The following is a 13090-nucleotide window of genomic DNA, read 5'->3' on the forward strand; positions in this document are numbered from 1 at the left end:
TTCTTCTTCTTCTACTCCAACACTACTACCATTACGCGAAAAACGAAATAAAAAAAAAGGAAGAAAAACTCTTCTGGTATTACTTGGCATCGTAAATCAAACTAGGAAGAGAGAGTGAGAGAGGGGGGGGGGGCTAATAATGAAATAACAGCGAGTATTTATCTAACGCCAGAATATCGGGGGATCCTATCGAAGGCCCGTTTCAATTTTTTCTAATATTCGCTTTTACATACTCGCTTAAAAACATCTTTTTTTAAATAACATCAACATGAGAGGAACATAGTACCCAGGAACTTCGTGTTCATTATCGAGGAACAGACGGGCCGGATCCGCGACGTTCTGGCGGACATCGAATATAAACAGGTAAATATAAGCGTTTGTTTTAGTTCAGAGATATACAGTCCAGGGGGTATACAAAGTAACGTATAAAAATAAATAGAAATTTCTTAGGAATAAGTTCATCAACAGTATACTTACGTTCGGGGGACGATGTCTCCTGATGGTAACCGGACCGAGAACGCTCGATTGCACGTAGTTTATGAAACTGGTATATTGGTGGGGTTTACCGGCCGGGTACCATCGGCAGACCCGTCCCCGTGTGATTCTCCGAAACAAAATCAGATCTAATTCGAAATTCAAAGATATGAAACAGTAGGAACTACATTCTTCGTGGCGTCCATCGCCGCTAAACCTAAACAAATCGAGAATATCGCTCACACAAGTCAATAGCAAGGAAAAATAGCACGAAAGTGTCACATCATATACATATAAAAATCAGATAAAACACTTCTTGTATAATAATGATAACATGAATATTAATAATAATCGTAATATCTTTAAGTGTCGACCACGGGACCCCCGCGCCCTCCCGCCACCTGCGTCCGAACGCCGCCCCCCTCCGCCGCGAGGGAAATAATAAACCAGGAAGGATATGTTCGGCTTGTTCCGACGGTGGGTGAGGTTCTTTTCGATTTGTCGAGCGTGGGGCGGCTCGGGCGACGGGGAAGGCGCCGGGGCCGGTTCGTTTCTGTTTGTTTTTTTTTCTCTATATCAATAATCACACTTAGTTCCAATAAAACTCACTTTTTCAATGCGAGGCAGGTGACGTCCCCTGGGGGACGTTTCCCAATTTTGAGTTATTTTGGATACGTTTTATTTTTTTTTAAGTTTTCCCTTTAACCTAAGATTTAAAATTTTTAAATATATATATGTATATATATATTTATATCTACTACTATATATATATATGTACGATGACGTAAAAGACTTAAAACGGCAACAAAATCGTCTCGCGTATCGAGATCCGAGGAGATCCGCCACCATTACAACTAATTATTAGGTAATAGGAACCAATTTTTTTTGTCTGATAGAAAGAGAGAGACAGAGAGAGAGAGAGTGAGAGATTTATCAGTTTCGTTGGCCTCTTCACGCGTCTTACGTCCGAGAAGCTCCCTTTCACAGTTTCAGGGTTAACACTGATCCTCTTCTTCTTCTTCGTCGTCGTTCTTCTTCATCAGCGCGGAACAAAATTCGATTTTCTTCTTCCTTTTCCGTTTCCTCTTCTCATATACTCAATAATAATCAATAATAGCAATAATAATAATGATAATCAATAATAATAATAATAAATGACGGGCGGGGCCCTCGGTCCGGGACCCGCGCCCAATAGGAACTTGTTTTACTGACGCCCGCCGGCGGGGGGCGCTGTTACAGGCCGATCCGCGCGTCGCGGACGGCGATCGTCTTCATTGAACCTCTGGCTTGTGTTCGATTCGCCGTTATTTAATTAATTTGCGAGATAAAGTTACAGTTTAGGAACATATATCGCGGTTAGTTTGCTGCTTCTACTTCTTCTTCTTCTTCTTGTTCTATCTTCTATCGTCTCACTTATTTACACGCAGTCGTACTGGCGCAGACACACTGACACACATGCACACGTACGGATTAGTTCTGTGACATCTTTGTTTCCGCCGAAATCAAGAACGAAATCAATCGAAACGAACCGAAAAGGGAATTCGTCAGGAACTGGCTTGGGGCGGAGGCGCGCCCGATATCCGGATCGGGTTGCGATCGGGTCCGGTCGGGCGCCCTCGCGTTTCTTAGTAACTATCAGTTGCAGTATAGGAAACATAACCCTACTTTTTTCTCTCTATGGTACATACAACAATTAAATATGATACACTACGTTGCTAGTTTTTGTTCAATTTTCGTGGGTGTTCTCTCGACCGCCACCGGGTCCCGGAGTCGCGGAACCGGATTAATATAATCCGCGGGCGACCCCCTCAGTGGCTGGTGGTGGTCAGTGCCTGGGCTACGTCGCCGGGACTCAGGAACCTACGCTTAGGTTCGGCCGGCTGACAGAAACTGTTCGAGTTGGTGTCCAGGACCTGCTGGTGGGCGGCCGCGGGGTTCTCCTGCGCCGCCCGCGCCGCCAGCAGGGTGATCTGCTTGACGACGTCCTCCATCTCGTGCGTGAGCGGGCTCTCGCTCTGGGGAGGGGCGGCTTCGCGCTGCTGGTGGCCCTCCGACTCGAAGTGGGCCTTCAGCTCCAGCAGGTTCTTGAACTTGTCGGCGCCGTGGCACTGGCGGCATTCGAACCCGACCTGGACGATGCGGAACGCGCCCCTGTCCTCCTGGTTGGGGCCGTAGCACTGCCGTTGGTGGGCGAGTAGCGGTGACTCGCCCGGGTAGGCCATGCGACACTTTTTGCACACGAAGCACAGCTCTAGGTCGACGTCTCGCACGGGCAGGTCGGACGGACGGTGATAGGTTTGATCGGGCAGTTTCAGGGTGGTGACTCCCGGTTCGGCGTTGTTCTGGGCGACCTGCTCGAGGACCTGCGGCGGCAGGGGAAGGAACGACGGGCCGCTGCCGGTGTCTAGAAGCAGTCCTCCGGCTCCTAGAACAAATAAAACGAACGTTATCGGTCATTCAAACCTAATCATCAGTCTGCACATGCTTTAGTACGAATTTTCTATACGGCTATATATTTAACTATATATCTAAGTATAACTATATATAACTATAATATTTAGCTATATATTTAATCGCATAATATTGTCGTACAAATAGGAAAGGCTCAAAGATCATATTACTGCAGATGTATACCGACGATAATTGAACAAACTGAGTGATTTTCTGAGACTATACATCATAATTATGCAGAAAATTATGAAACCAGAGAACTTATTTTAACTATCGCAACAGTAGAAGGACTGTCCTGTCGCCTTGACCACAAAATTAAATCAGAAAGCAATAATTTTCTTCTTTCCTGCGTCTACATTGAATGTTTTATATTTACTATACTCTATTACAAAATTGGACTATTATTTTGTAATAATTTTGAAGATATTTTAACATGAATTCAACAGGTCGAAAAGAACTTTGAATAGGGTCCACTAAAGAACTTTATAGATCTGAAATCCTAATCTACATCAGCCCAGGAAGACATATTAACTTTAATGATGCCTAGTGATGATTTTTTCAGATCGAATCTACCTCTTATTAATTGTTCCGATATTAATGATGGTGCTCCCAAGATAACACAGAGAACTGTTGTGTGATACGTTGGGTGATACGGCTCGAGACCAGTCAGTTGGGTGGTCAATCAACAATTTGTCATCATCGAGACCGCACTTATATAAATATATATATGACATCGGGCCGGTCCCATCGAAAAACCGAAACCAAATAAACGGGGCCTTATCTGTGGCCATTTTAAAGGCCATAAAGTCCGACACGGATCTACATTAAAACGTATTAAAACCCGTCCCGAGACCATCGAAATAAAATCGAATAAATAAACAACAATCATTAAAAGATTACACACTTGTCGATACATTAACATCGACATTTTATCGGGCCGGCCTGGTCGAGTCGTCGTCGACCCGGAGACGTGGCCGGCGGTGCAGCGCGCAGCTGGTCGGATGGACGCTGGGCTGGACCGGTGCCTCATGGACGTGTATAAATTTGTATCAACATCTACGCTAAGATTGGACCATAATTATGCTGGATTTGTGCGACGTTCCAATCTTGCTATTACTCGCGCATTGTATCGATTTTTAATGATGTTAAAGTGTTAAGATAACACTAATAAAATCATATATATATATATATATATATATATATATATATATATATATATATATATATATATATATATATATATAAATATATATATATATATATGTATATATATTATGTTCACCTAACCCAGCACTCTCGATATCTATTGCCCTTCTTGGTAGCATTGCTTATCTTTAACTTTCTTAACTTAACTTTCCTGAAAAAGCAAGCAACTGGTTTCAACCAAATTCATATTATTGAAGACACATATTCAAAATACATTTTCCACATTCAAATCTTGATTATTTCCGTCAAAACTTGACCGACACGAGCGACGACCAAAGAGAGCAACTACACCAAGATATATCGAAACTCCAAGGCTTTTGGGACGAAGGTACAATGAGCGATTACTGATGGAGCCCAATGCGTGACACAGATTTCAAGCAGTATAAAAGACTTAGTTCAATCTCTGTTCGTTTCTGATTTATTATTTTAATTCGATAAATGTCTATTAATGGTCAAAAATAGTAGAACAATGATTTTATTAAATATTTCGAAAAGTAGAACTTATTTAAAAAAAGGGATGCTCATTTGCTGAAACAGTTTTTGGTTGTTCAGGCCTAAGACCGAGTATACGTGATATCTATTAGTAAATTGTTATCAAAAGTTATGTTTCAATGACTTTTGTATCAGGCCAATAATTCACTTTACTGCCTGGAGGGTATGGTATTTGATTACAAAACCACTGTTAGTGACAAAGGGAAATTAGTTTGTCTTCTAAGAATAACACTTATATAACGAAAGTTCAATAATATTTAAATAATACTAATACAGAACAAAACATAATAATTGGATTGAAAATTACTATTTGGTACATTCGAAATAAAACCAGGAGACATGCTGTATGTAAAAAAACAAACATAAAAGAAATAGGAAGGAACCAGATGTATTGAAAATTGGGCCATACAAGATTACTGAAAAACTACAACCTAAATATGTATAATCAACAGGAATCATAAAACTGATTTAAATTCCTCCTATGTTAGCAGAAGAAGAGAGAGAAGTGATGGTAAATAGCCATGTAACAATCAAAACCATTTTAACGAAGCAAATATATATGACTGATAAACACTGACTGCTTTCTTAATTATTATATATTCTATATGATTAATATTCTGCTTTCTGGTCAGAATCATCATAAATATTCGATAAGTTCAGATAACGAACTAAGATAAAGGCTAAGTTGCTTTATTCTTAACATAAAACACTCCCTATTCCACGTAAACACTCATACAAAACTTCACAGTATGTGGTAGAGTCAATGTTCTTGACAGTTGCTCATTTCAACATCTGTTCGATTTTTTCTTTGCTACGTAAATTAAAACTATTTAACAAAAATATCTCACCGATACGACTTTTGAATAAATCTCCTTCAGTTATAAGTGAATGAAATTGATTCAAATTGTCTTTATTTCGAATTCCCGATCGCATTCTTATACCAAATCAAACGGTAATCGCTCCCTTCGTCGGCATTCCTACAAACGTCTCCGTTATAAAAGAAAACGGGACGAGTCCGTAGCGTCAAAGCTGATTAAAATCGCCCATTAGCCGTCCGAGACGGGTTTTCACGAAGTTTCCTCGCGAAAATTAAAAATCAAACGGCCCCCCGACGTAATTTAATTCGGTTCGGTGCTCGTGTCAGATCTAATTACCGGGAAAGATTACTTTCCTTAATAACAACGCATTAATTTTGACGGCCTCGGGTTTCGCTTTTTTCCAATTTGCATTCCGACGACTTTCAGGTGTTTTATCGGCGAACGGGACTACCCCCGAATTAATTTAGGTGAAAAAATGCTGAATTCTCCGTCAGATGCCTTAGACGGCACCTGGAAAGACTTGGAACATGAATCGTAGTTCAGACAATCCTGAAATATAAAAGACAATCTTCACATACAACATTATCTCGAAAATCGACTAATAGCCGTTAGTGGTGCCAGAATTCAAAATATAAATAGAATCCCTCGTAGGTCAGTACAATCCCGAAATATAAAAGACAACCCTCATATTCAATATTAGCGCGAAAATCGACCGACAGTATGTAGAGTTGCAAGAATTTATAAATAATAGAAAATATAAATAGAATAACTAATGGTTCAGTACAATCCCGAAATATAAAAAACAACCATCACATTCAATTTTAAAGCGAAAATTGCCTACTGAAAACACTTAGTGTTGCTAGAATTTAAAGTATAAATAGAATCCCTCGTAGGTCAGTACAATCCCTAAATATAAAAGGCAACCCTCATATTCAATATTAATGCGAAAATCGACTGACAGTATGTAGAGTTGTCAGAATTCAAAATATAAATAGAATAACTAATGGTTCAGTACAATCCCGAAATATAAAAAACAACCATCATATTCAATATTAACGCGAAAATCGACTGACAGTATGTAGAGTTGTCAGAATTCAAAATATAAATAGAATAACTAATGGTTTAGTACAATCCCGAAATATAAAAAACAACCATCATATTCAATATTAACGCGAAAATCGACTGACAGTATGTAGAGTTGTCTGAATTCAAAATATAAATAGAATAACTAATGGTTCAGTACAATCCCGAAATATAAAAAACAACCATCACATTCAATTTTAAAGCGAAAATTGCCTACTGAAAACGCTTAGTGTTGCTAGAATTTAAAGTATAAATAGAATCCCTCGTAGGTCGGTACAATCCCGAAATAAAAAAGGCAACCCTCACCTTCACCATTAACGACAAAAACGCCCGACAATGCTTAGTTTTGTCAGAACATAAGTAAAACTCATAATTCAGTACAATCCCGAAATATAAAAGACAACACTGACGTTCAATATAATGACGCAAAAATCGCCTACTAACATTTAGCATTGCCAGAACTGAAAATATGAACAAGACACATCCTAGTTCAGTACAATTCCGAAATATAAAAGACAACCCTCACACTCGACATTAACGCGAAAATTAAAAAACGCGAGCATCGGTTGGATACTAATGATAACAAATAAATCGGCCGATGCTATTCTAACAACAAAAGCCGTCGGCCATTTGAAATATTCCCCACCCGAGCGCTTTTTCTCGTTTTTATTGCGCCCTTATTATCGATAAATTTTCCTACCGAGAAAAAATCCCGATTTTTTTACGCCGTCTTCTGCACAACGTAATAAATTCCGGAATGAGCGGTTTGATTTAAGACAGGAGGGGGAGTGTATTGTTAGCGGGGCCCTTTATTACCGTATATAATGAGTTTTTTTTCTCCGCTCTCTATGCCGATGCTGCCCCCAATAACTAAAAAACCTGGGGTGGAGGCGGCCATTGTTTCCCAACAGGCCGATTTATACAGATCGATCTTCCCGATAATGCGGAATCGCTTCTCCATTGCCGGGTGTTCCTGATTAGTTGAGTCTTGTATCATTTTTTTTTTTTTTTTGGAACGAGGGAATATTGGGATGCAATATTCCCGGATCGCCATTTCGCATTACTTAAATATGGGTGTTGGAAAGGACAACACAAAAGCTTGGAAGAACTTATAAAACTTCGTAATAACAATGGGATTAAAAATACCAAGACTAATAACTTAACATATTTATTCAAAACTTTCGATATAATCCCCAATTAAATTGGTAGAAAAAAATCTCCCCTCCCGACCAGATCTATTAAAAACCAGCCGAACATTCAGCAGGGCCGCTATACGTAGGGAAAGGGCGAGGGATTCTTAAAATTTACTTTTTGCGTCCGAAAAAATATAACGCGGAGGAGGAAGAGCGGCGCGAGGGGGCGGCGTCGGCGTTGGTGGTTTGAGATATGGATTTTTCCCTTCCGACGTAGCGCGCTGCAAGGTTTTTTCCTTCCCCGCCGCGAGGAAGGACGGGGGAAACGCGCGCCCCCCTCCGATGAGGGCAGAATTATCAAATATATTTCGTTGCAAGATGCGGGCTTTATTGAAAATTAAAAACGACTCGTGGGGATGAGGGAGCGGCGGGGAGAGCGTCTTATTTATGGATTTTCCTTGGCGTTTGATTTGCTGTAACGGCCAGAGAAACTCGTATGTCGAACGGGGAACTCGGTAATTCGGTTGTTATTTAATGTGGTTCAATGGTCGTTAGTTCTTGTAAATTACGAACCGATATCACCCGAAATATTCTACAATTCTTTTTCACAGAAAAGGTTTCATCAAGCACAAACGTATATCCAATATTATTTATCTGTACGCTGATAATGAGTGATTAACAACAGCTAATATTATACAGCATTATCAGAAAGAATAAATGAATGGTGGAAACAACAAAAAAAAGCAGGATAAAGACGCACAAAACAAGAGTTACATTAGGAATTGAAGCTTCCAGTGATTCTAAAGTATATGTAGCAAGGTAAACATTAATGTTTTGGACAAAGGCATATTTTAAGACAAAATTATATTTCTTCAGAGAAAAACTCAATCATTATGAAACAGAAAGCTAGAAAGAGGAAATTTTCAAACGGTTTTTGGTAAAAGTTGTATAAAACTGTTGAAATAGTTAAATTAAAAGTTCAAACTGTGAGTTTTCAGCCATTGTATTATACAGAACCGACTTGTGGAAAAATCGACACTGTTACCGAGGGGTAAAGAGGGCAGTCCTAATTTTGTACCAGGCGAAATAAAAATCAAAAACCGTGAAAATTGCTTCGAGGAAAAACGCCGATTTCCCTAACGACACAAAGGAAGGAGGTTGTAAAAATCGCCGGTAACACTTTTTCTTCCTTCGCTGCGTTTTAATTATATTTATTGGTGGTGTAAATTAAAAAATCTCCCCCTCGCGAGGAGAAAATAGATAAAACTCGACGATAAATTAATTTCCCGGAAGCAACATAAATATTTTTAAGGGTTTTCCTTTTAATTAATCAATTTCTCGATTATGTAGTTTATTCACCTTTCCACTTTGGTTAAGAAATGTAATTTAAAAAAGCAAAAAAATTAAAAATTATGTTAAAAAATTACGTAAAATTTTTTTAGTGAGATTGCATGCAATTTTATGAGAAATTTAAACAACTATGTCCACCACAACAAACAACAATTATACTCAGCAATATTATATTTACATTCAACGAGCTTTTTATATAATTATCAGCAGTACTAGAAATATACTAAGCAATACTGACTGTATGTTCTTCCCATATTAAAACATATTTTACAAGTTTTCGTGTCATTATGACAAAATATTTAAATCATTTTAATAAATATTACTGAATGATTATGCTCAGTTATAATAAAGTATATTCAGCAACACTTATATATTATATTCAATACACTACGAGTAGTACAAATATATTCAGCAGAATTTTATATATATATAACTATGCTGTTCTAGTATACCACCTAATAACAAAATATATTCGGCAATATTATGAGAATGTTTGGCAAATAGTTTAAATGATGTACTGAAATATAAAAAATATACTCAACAGTATTTCCATAAATTATTGACTAATTACGCTAATAATTATTAACTATAACGCTGTGCATTTTTTATAATAAATTCAAACGATTATATCCAGCATTCTTACGATTATACCCAGCAGAAGTAGAATATACTAATATAAAAATACAGCAGCATTAAATGTACAACATTGTCAACTAATTATGCTCAGTTATAGTGCAATATATTCAGCAATAATCTGTGCATATTTTATAATAAATTAACATAAAAATATATATTATAAAAATAATATTAAAAATATACCTATTAATATTATGTGTATAGGTACATAGTATTATTGACTAATTATCTTTAGTAATATTGAATTATATTTAGTAATAGAATGGGTATTATTTATGATAAATTTAAATATATATAGTTAGTATTACAACAAATATATTTTGCAATATTTCTTATGAATTTTACTTTATATTCATTAGTAATTTGGTTGCCATCATAGCCGATATTTTGTTAATTTGGACTCATTGTATTAATTTTTACACCGATATATCAATGTTTGCTGATGAATAGCGACTGTTTAGGAGAAATACGTTCGAATCCAGTACGTTAACGAGCCAAGGAAAACGAGATACGAGGAAACGGCGATAAATATGGAAAAGAAAATATTGTTCCCCCGATAAGCGGCGACCGATAGGCACAAACGACGCGGCATTTCCTTATGAATTTTGATGGGAAATAAGGCAGAGACGTCGAAATCGAAGCGTCTCCTTCGATAGCCTCGTTCAACCACCCCGCAGACCCCTCCGTCCCGCGCCGTCGCGACCCCGGGAACCGTACGGGATTCGGTACATGCGAGATGAGAAAATTAGTTTTTCTGTTGCCGATAGCGGGCTTATCAAAAAATGCGATAGCCAGGAACGTGGGGAGGCCTTGGGGGTCGGGGGTTCCGGCGGATTAATCGATAATTTAAACCCGCGAGGGATGAGGGTGCCTTTTTTTCCTGCGACTAGGGGGTTTCGTTTATTTTTCCCGCGTTGCCAAACTTAACATACGAGGATTTTATGGATTTTTTATTGCGGGATTTTTCTCCCGCCTGTTAGGTCTTTGTCGTTAAGAATTTTCATTATTTTATCCAGTTGTTATATCATTAGCTGCACCAAAAACTTACGTAATAATATTGACTTGAATATTTGAAGGAATTTTTCATTCGGACGTCTAAAAATTCGAGAAACTTTTTCCAAATACCGAAAAACGTTATATTCGTATTTTATATATGATATAAGAAAATAAAAAAGTAAATGGATATCAAATCAGGAATATATAATGGTTGGTACATCAAAATTAACTAGTTGAGTAAAATTAGGACAATTTAACAATTCACAATAATTGCCTTAGTGGTGATGAAGATGATGGTGAAATTAAAGTTTATAGAGTTAAAAAAAGGCTAGAAATACAGGCTAGAACAACTTTCGTCGAAGAACTATCACAGGCATTGAAAACAATCCAAAGTGTACTACAGAGTTGCAAAAATAATGTTGATGAAAACTGTTGATTTCTAATGAGTATTAAGTCATACACTTATATCATCAAGGTTTGCCACACAAGAGGTAAGAAGGTATGAAAAACAAATTATTGCAATTCGAATAGCACCCAATGTGCTTCGCAAACTAGGTATCTTTTGAAGTTACCTGTTCTAATGATATAGGAATCTGAAATGTCGAATAAGTGCGAAAATATGGCCCAAAATCAGCATCATCCTTTACATTACTGTATGCTTTATATGCTTATTGCTCTATATGTTGTAAGAAATACAGAAAAAACTTCTAAAAACTAGTGTTTTATAATGGTATTACAATTTGCATACTTAGATTATTTTAAAATACATTAATCCAACGACCAAAAGAAAGAAGGTGAATTAGAAATTAACGTATTTATCAAGCATATAAATAAAATTTAAAGTATTTATAACAGATGGCGTTATCTTGTACTAAATCGTTGAAGCCTCGTAAATCCTATTTGCGGAAGGTTTTATTTTTTCACTTCAGTTTGGAGAAGAAGGTTGTCGAATGCTGTGTGAAGCTTAGGGCAACTTAAACTGGTTTTGACGTTTTAAAAGTGATGTTATAGACACAAAAGACAAAGATCCTTCTGGACAGTCAAAAAAACTTGAGGACGACGGTCTGAAGGCATTACTCGATAAAACCATTAATGGGGATCGCTTGGAGTACAATTGATGGGTTTAAGATGACCACTGCGTGTAAAACAGCCGGAATACGAGCAAATATACAAAAATGTTATTCTTTAGCATGAGAACTCTCGATCACAAGTTAAAAAATTGGTGGAAACATAATTGGAGACATTAAAATGGGAAGTGCTGCTCCATCCGCCCTGTTCTCCGGACTTTGTTCCTTCTGATTACTACTTGTTTCGACGTATGAGATGTGATCTGATTGAGCAGCGCTTCACTTCTTATGAAGATACCAAATAATAGGTGGATTCGAGTATAGCCTCAAAAGATATATCGTTCTTTCGAGACGGAATCCCTAAATTGACTGAGAGATGGGGAAAAGTACCCGCTGTCGATTAAAAATACTTTTTTTTAATAAAAAAAAATAAATTTTTTGAATAAAACGTATTTTACCGATCTTTCACAATAATTGTTTAAGTTTAAATCCTTTAAAACGAATTCCTTGTTCTGTTATTCATATGTACATATACCTGACAAACCTGCAGAACAAGTCGAATCTTACAGGCCTATTTCGCTACTACCTGCAATATCAAAGCTATTTGAGAAGCTGATATATAAACGTGTTAAATATTTGGTAACAATACCAGATTTCCAGTTTGGTTTTCGAAATCACCATTCAACTATCGATCAAGTGCACAGAGTAACTGCGGCTATTGAAAGAGCGTTTGAAGAAAAGAAATACTGCCCTGCAATATTCCTGGATGTCTCACAAGCTTTTGATCGGGTTTGGCATTTGGGATTAATCTGTAAGATGAGCAAACTGTTACCGCGTAACTATTGTCAATTGCTGGAGTCATATTTATTCGGAAGAAAATTTAGAGTATCGCACGAAATGGCGTTCTCGACATTTAAAAATATCTCGGCTGGAGTTCCACAAGGTAGCGTCTTAGGACCTCTCCTGTATCTGCTCTACACTGCTGACTTTCCAACAACAAAAGAAACACTTCTTGGAACCTTTGCTGATGACACAGTTATTATGGCAAAAGATATATCTCTGCCTAGGGCAATAGAAAAAGTGCAAGTGGCAGTCAACAAAATCTACAAATTGACAAAAGATTGGAAAATTCAACTTAATAGCTCCAAATCTGTCCACGTTAATTTTGCATTAAGACGAAATAATAAAAACTTAATTATATCACTCAATGGATGCCCGATTCCTCAAGCAGAATTAGCAAAATACCTTGAAATCCATCTTGACGGTAGATTAAATTGGAAGCATCACGTTAGACAAAAAGCAAAACACATTAGAACCAAAATAAAACAACTATACTGATTAGTCGGAAGATACTCTCAACTTGATCTAAAATCAAAGAGGTTGA

At 37.4% G+C, this 13090-nt stretch overlaps 1 protein-coding gene across 7 annotated transcripts in view; it reads right to left on the reverse strand.

Moving 5' to 3' along the window:
- Nucleotides 1-2133: 2133 nt before the first annotated feature.
- zfh2 (Zn finger homeodomain 2) overlaps nucleotides 2134-13090 on the reverse strand; it is a 370513-nt gene continuing 359556 nt past the window's right edge. For 6 of the 7 annotated variants that reach the window (XM_076415461.1, XM_076415462.1, XM_076415460.1 and 3 more), the window contains one exon: nucleotides 2134-2899. In XM_076415461.1, the coding sequence (XP_076271576.1) occupies nucleotides 2283-2899 (617 nt within the window). In that variant the 3' untranslated portion in view covers nucleotides 2134-2282. The remainder of the gene's footprint in view (nucleotides 2900-13090) is intronic. The other variant, XM_076415464.1, reaches the window with a different exon arrangement.

Source organism: Rhynchophorus ferrugineus, unplaced genomic scaffold (genome assembly GCF_030347505.1).
Source record: "Rhynchophorus ferrugineus isolate W39M unplaced genomic scaffold, kcgeb_rfMv2 rfM10, whole genome shotgun sequence".
NCBI classification, from domain to species: domain Eukaryota; kingdom Metazoa; phylum Arthropoda; class Insecta; order Coleoptera; family Curculionidae; genus Rhynchophorus; species Rhynchophorus ferrugineus.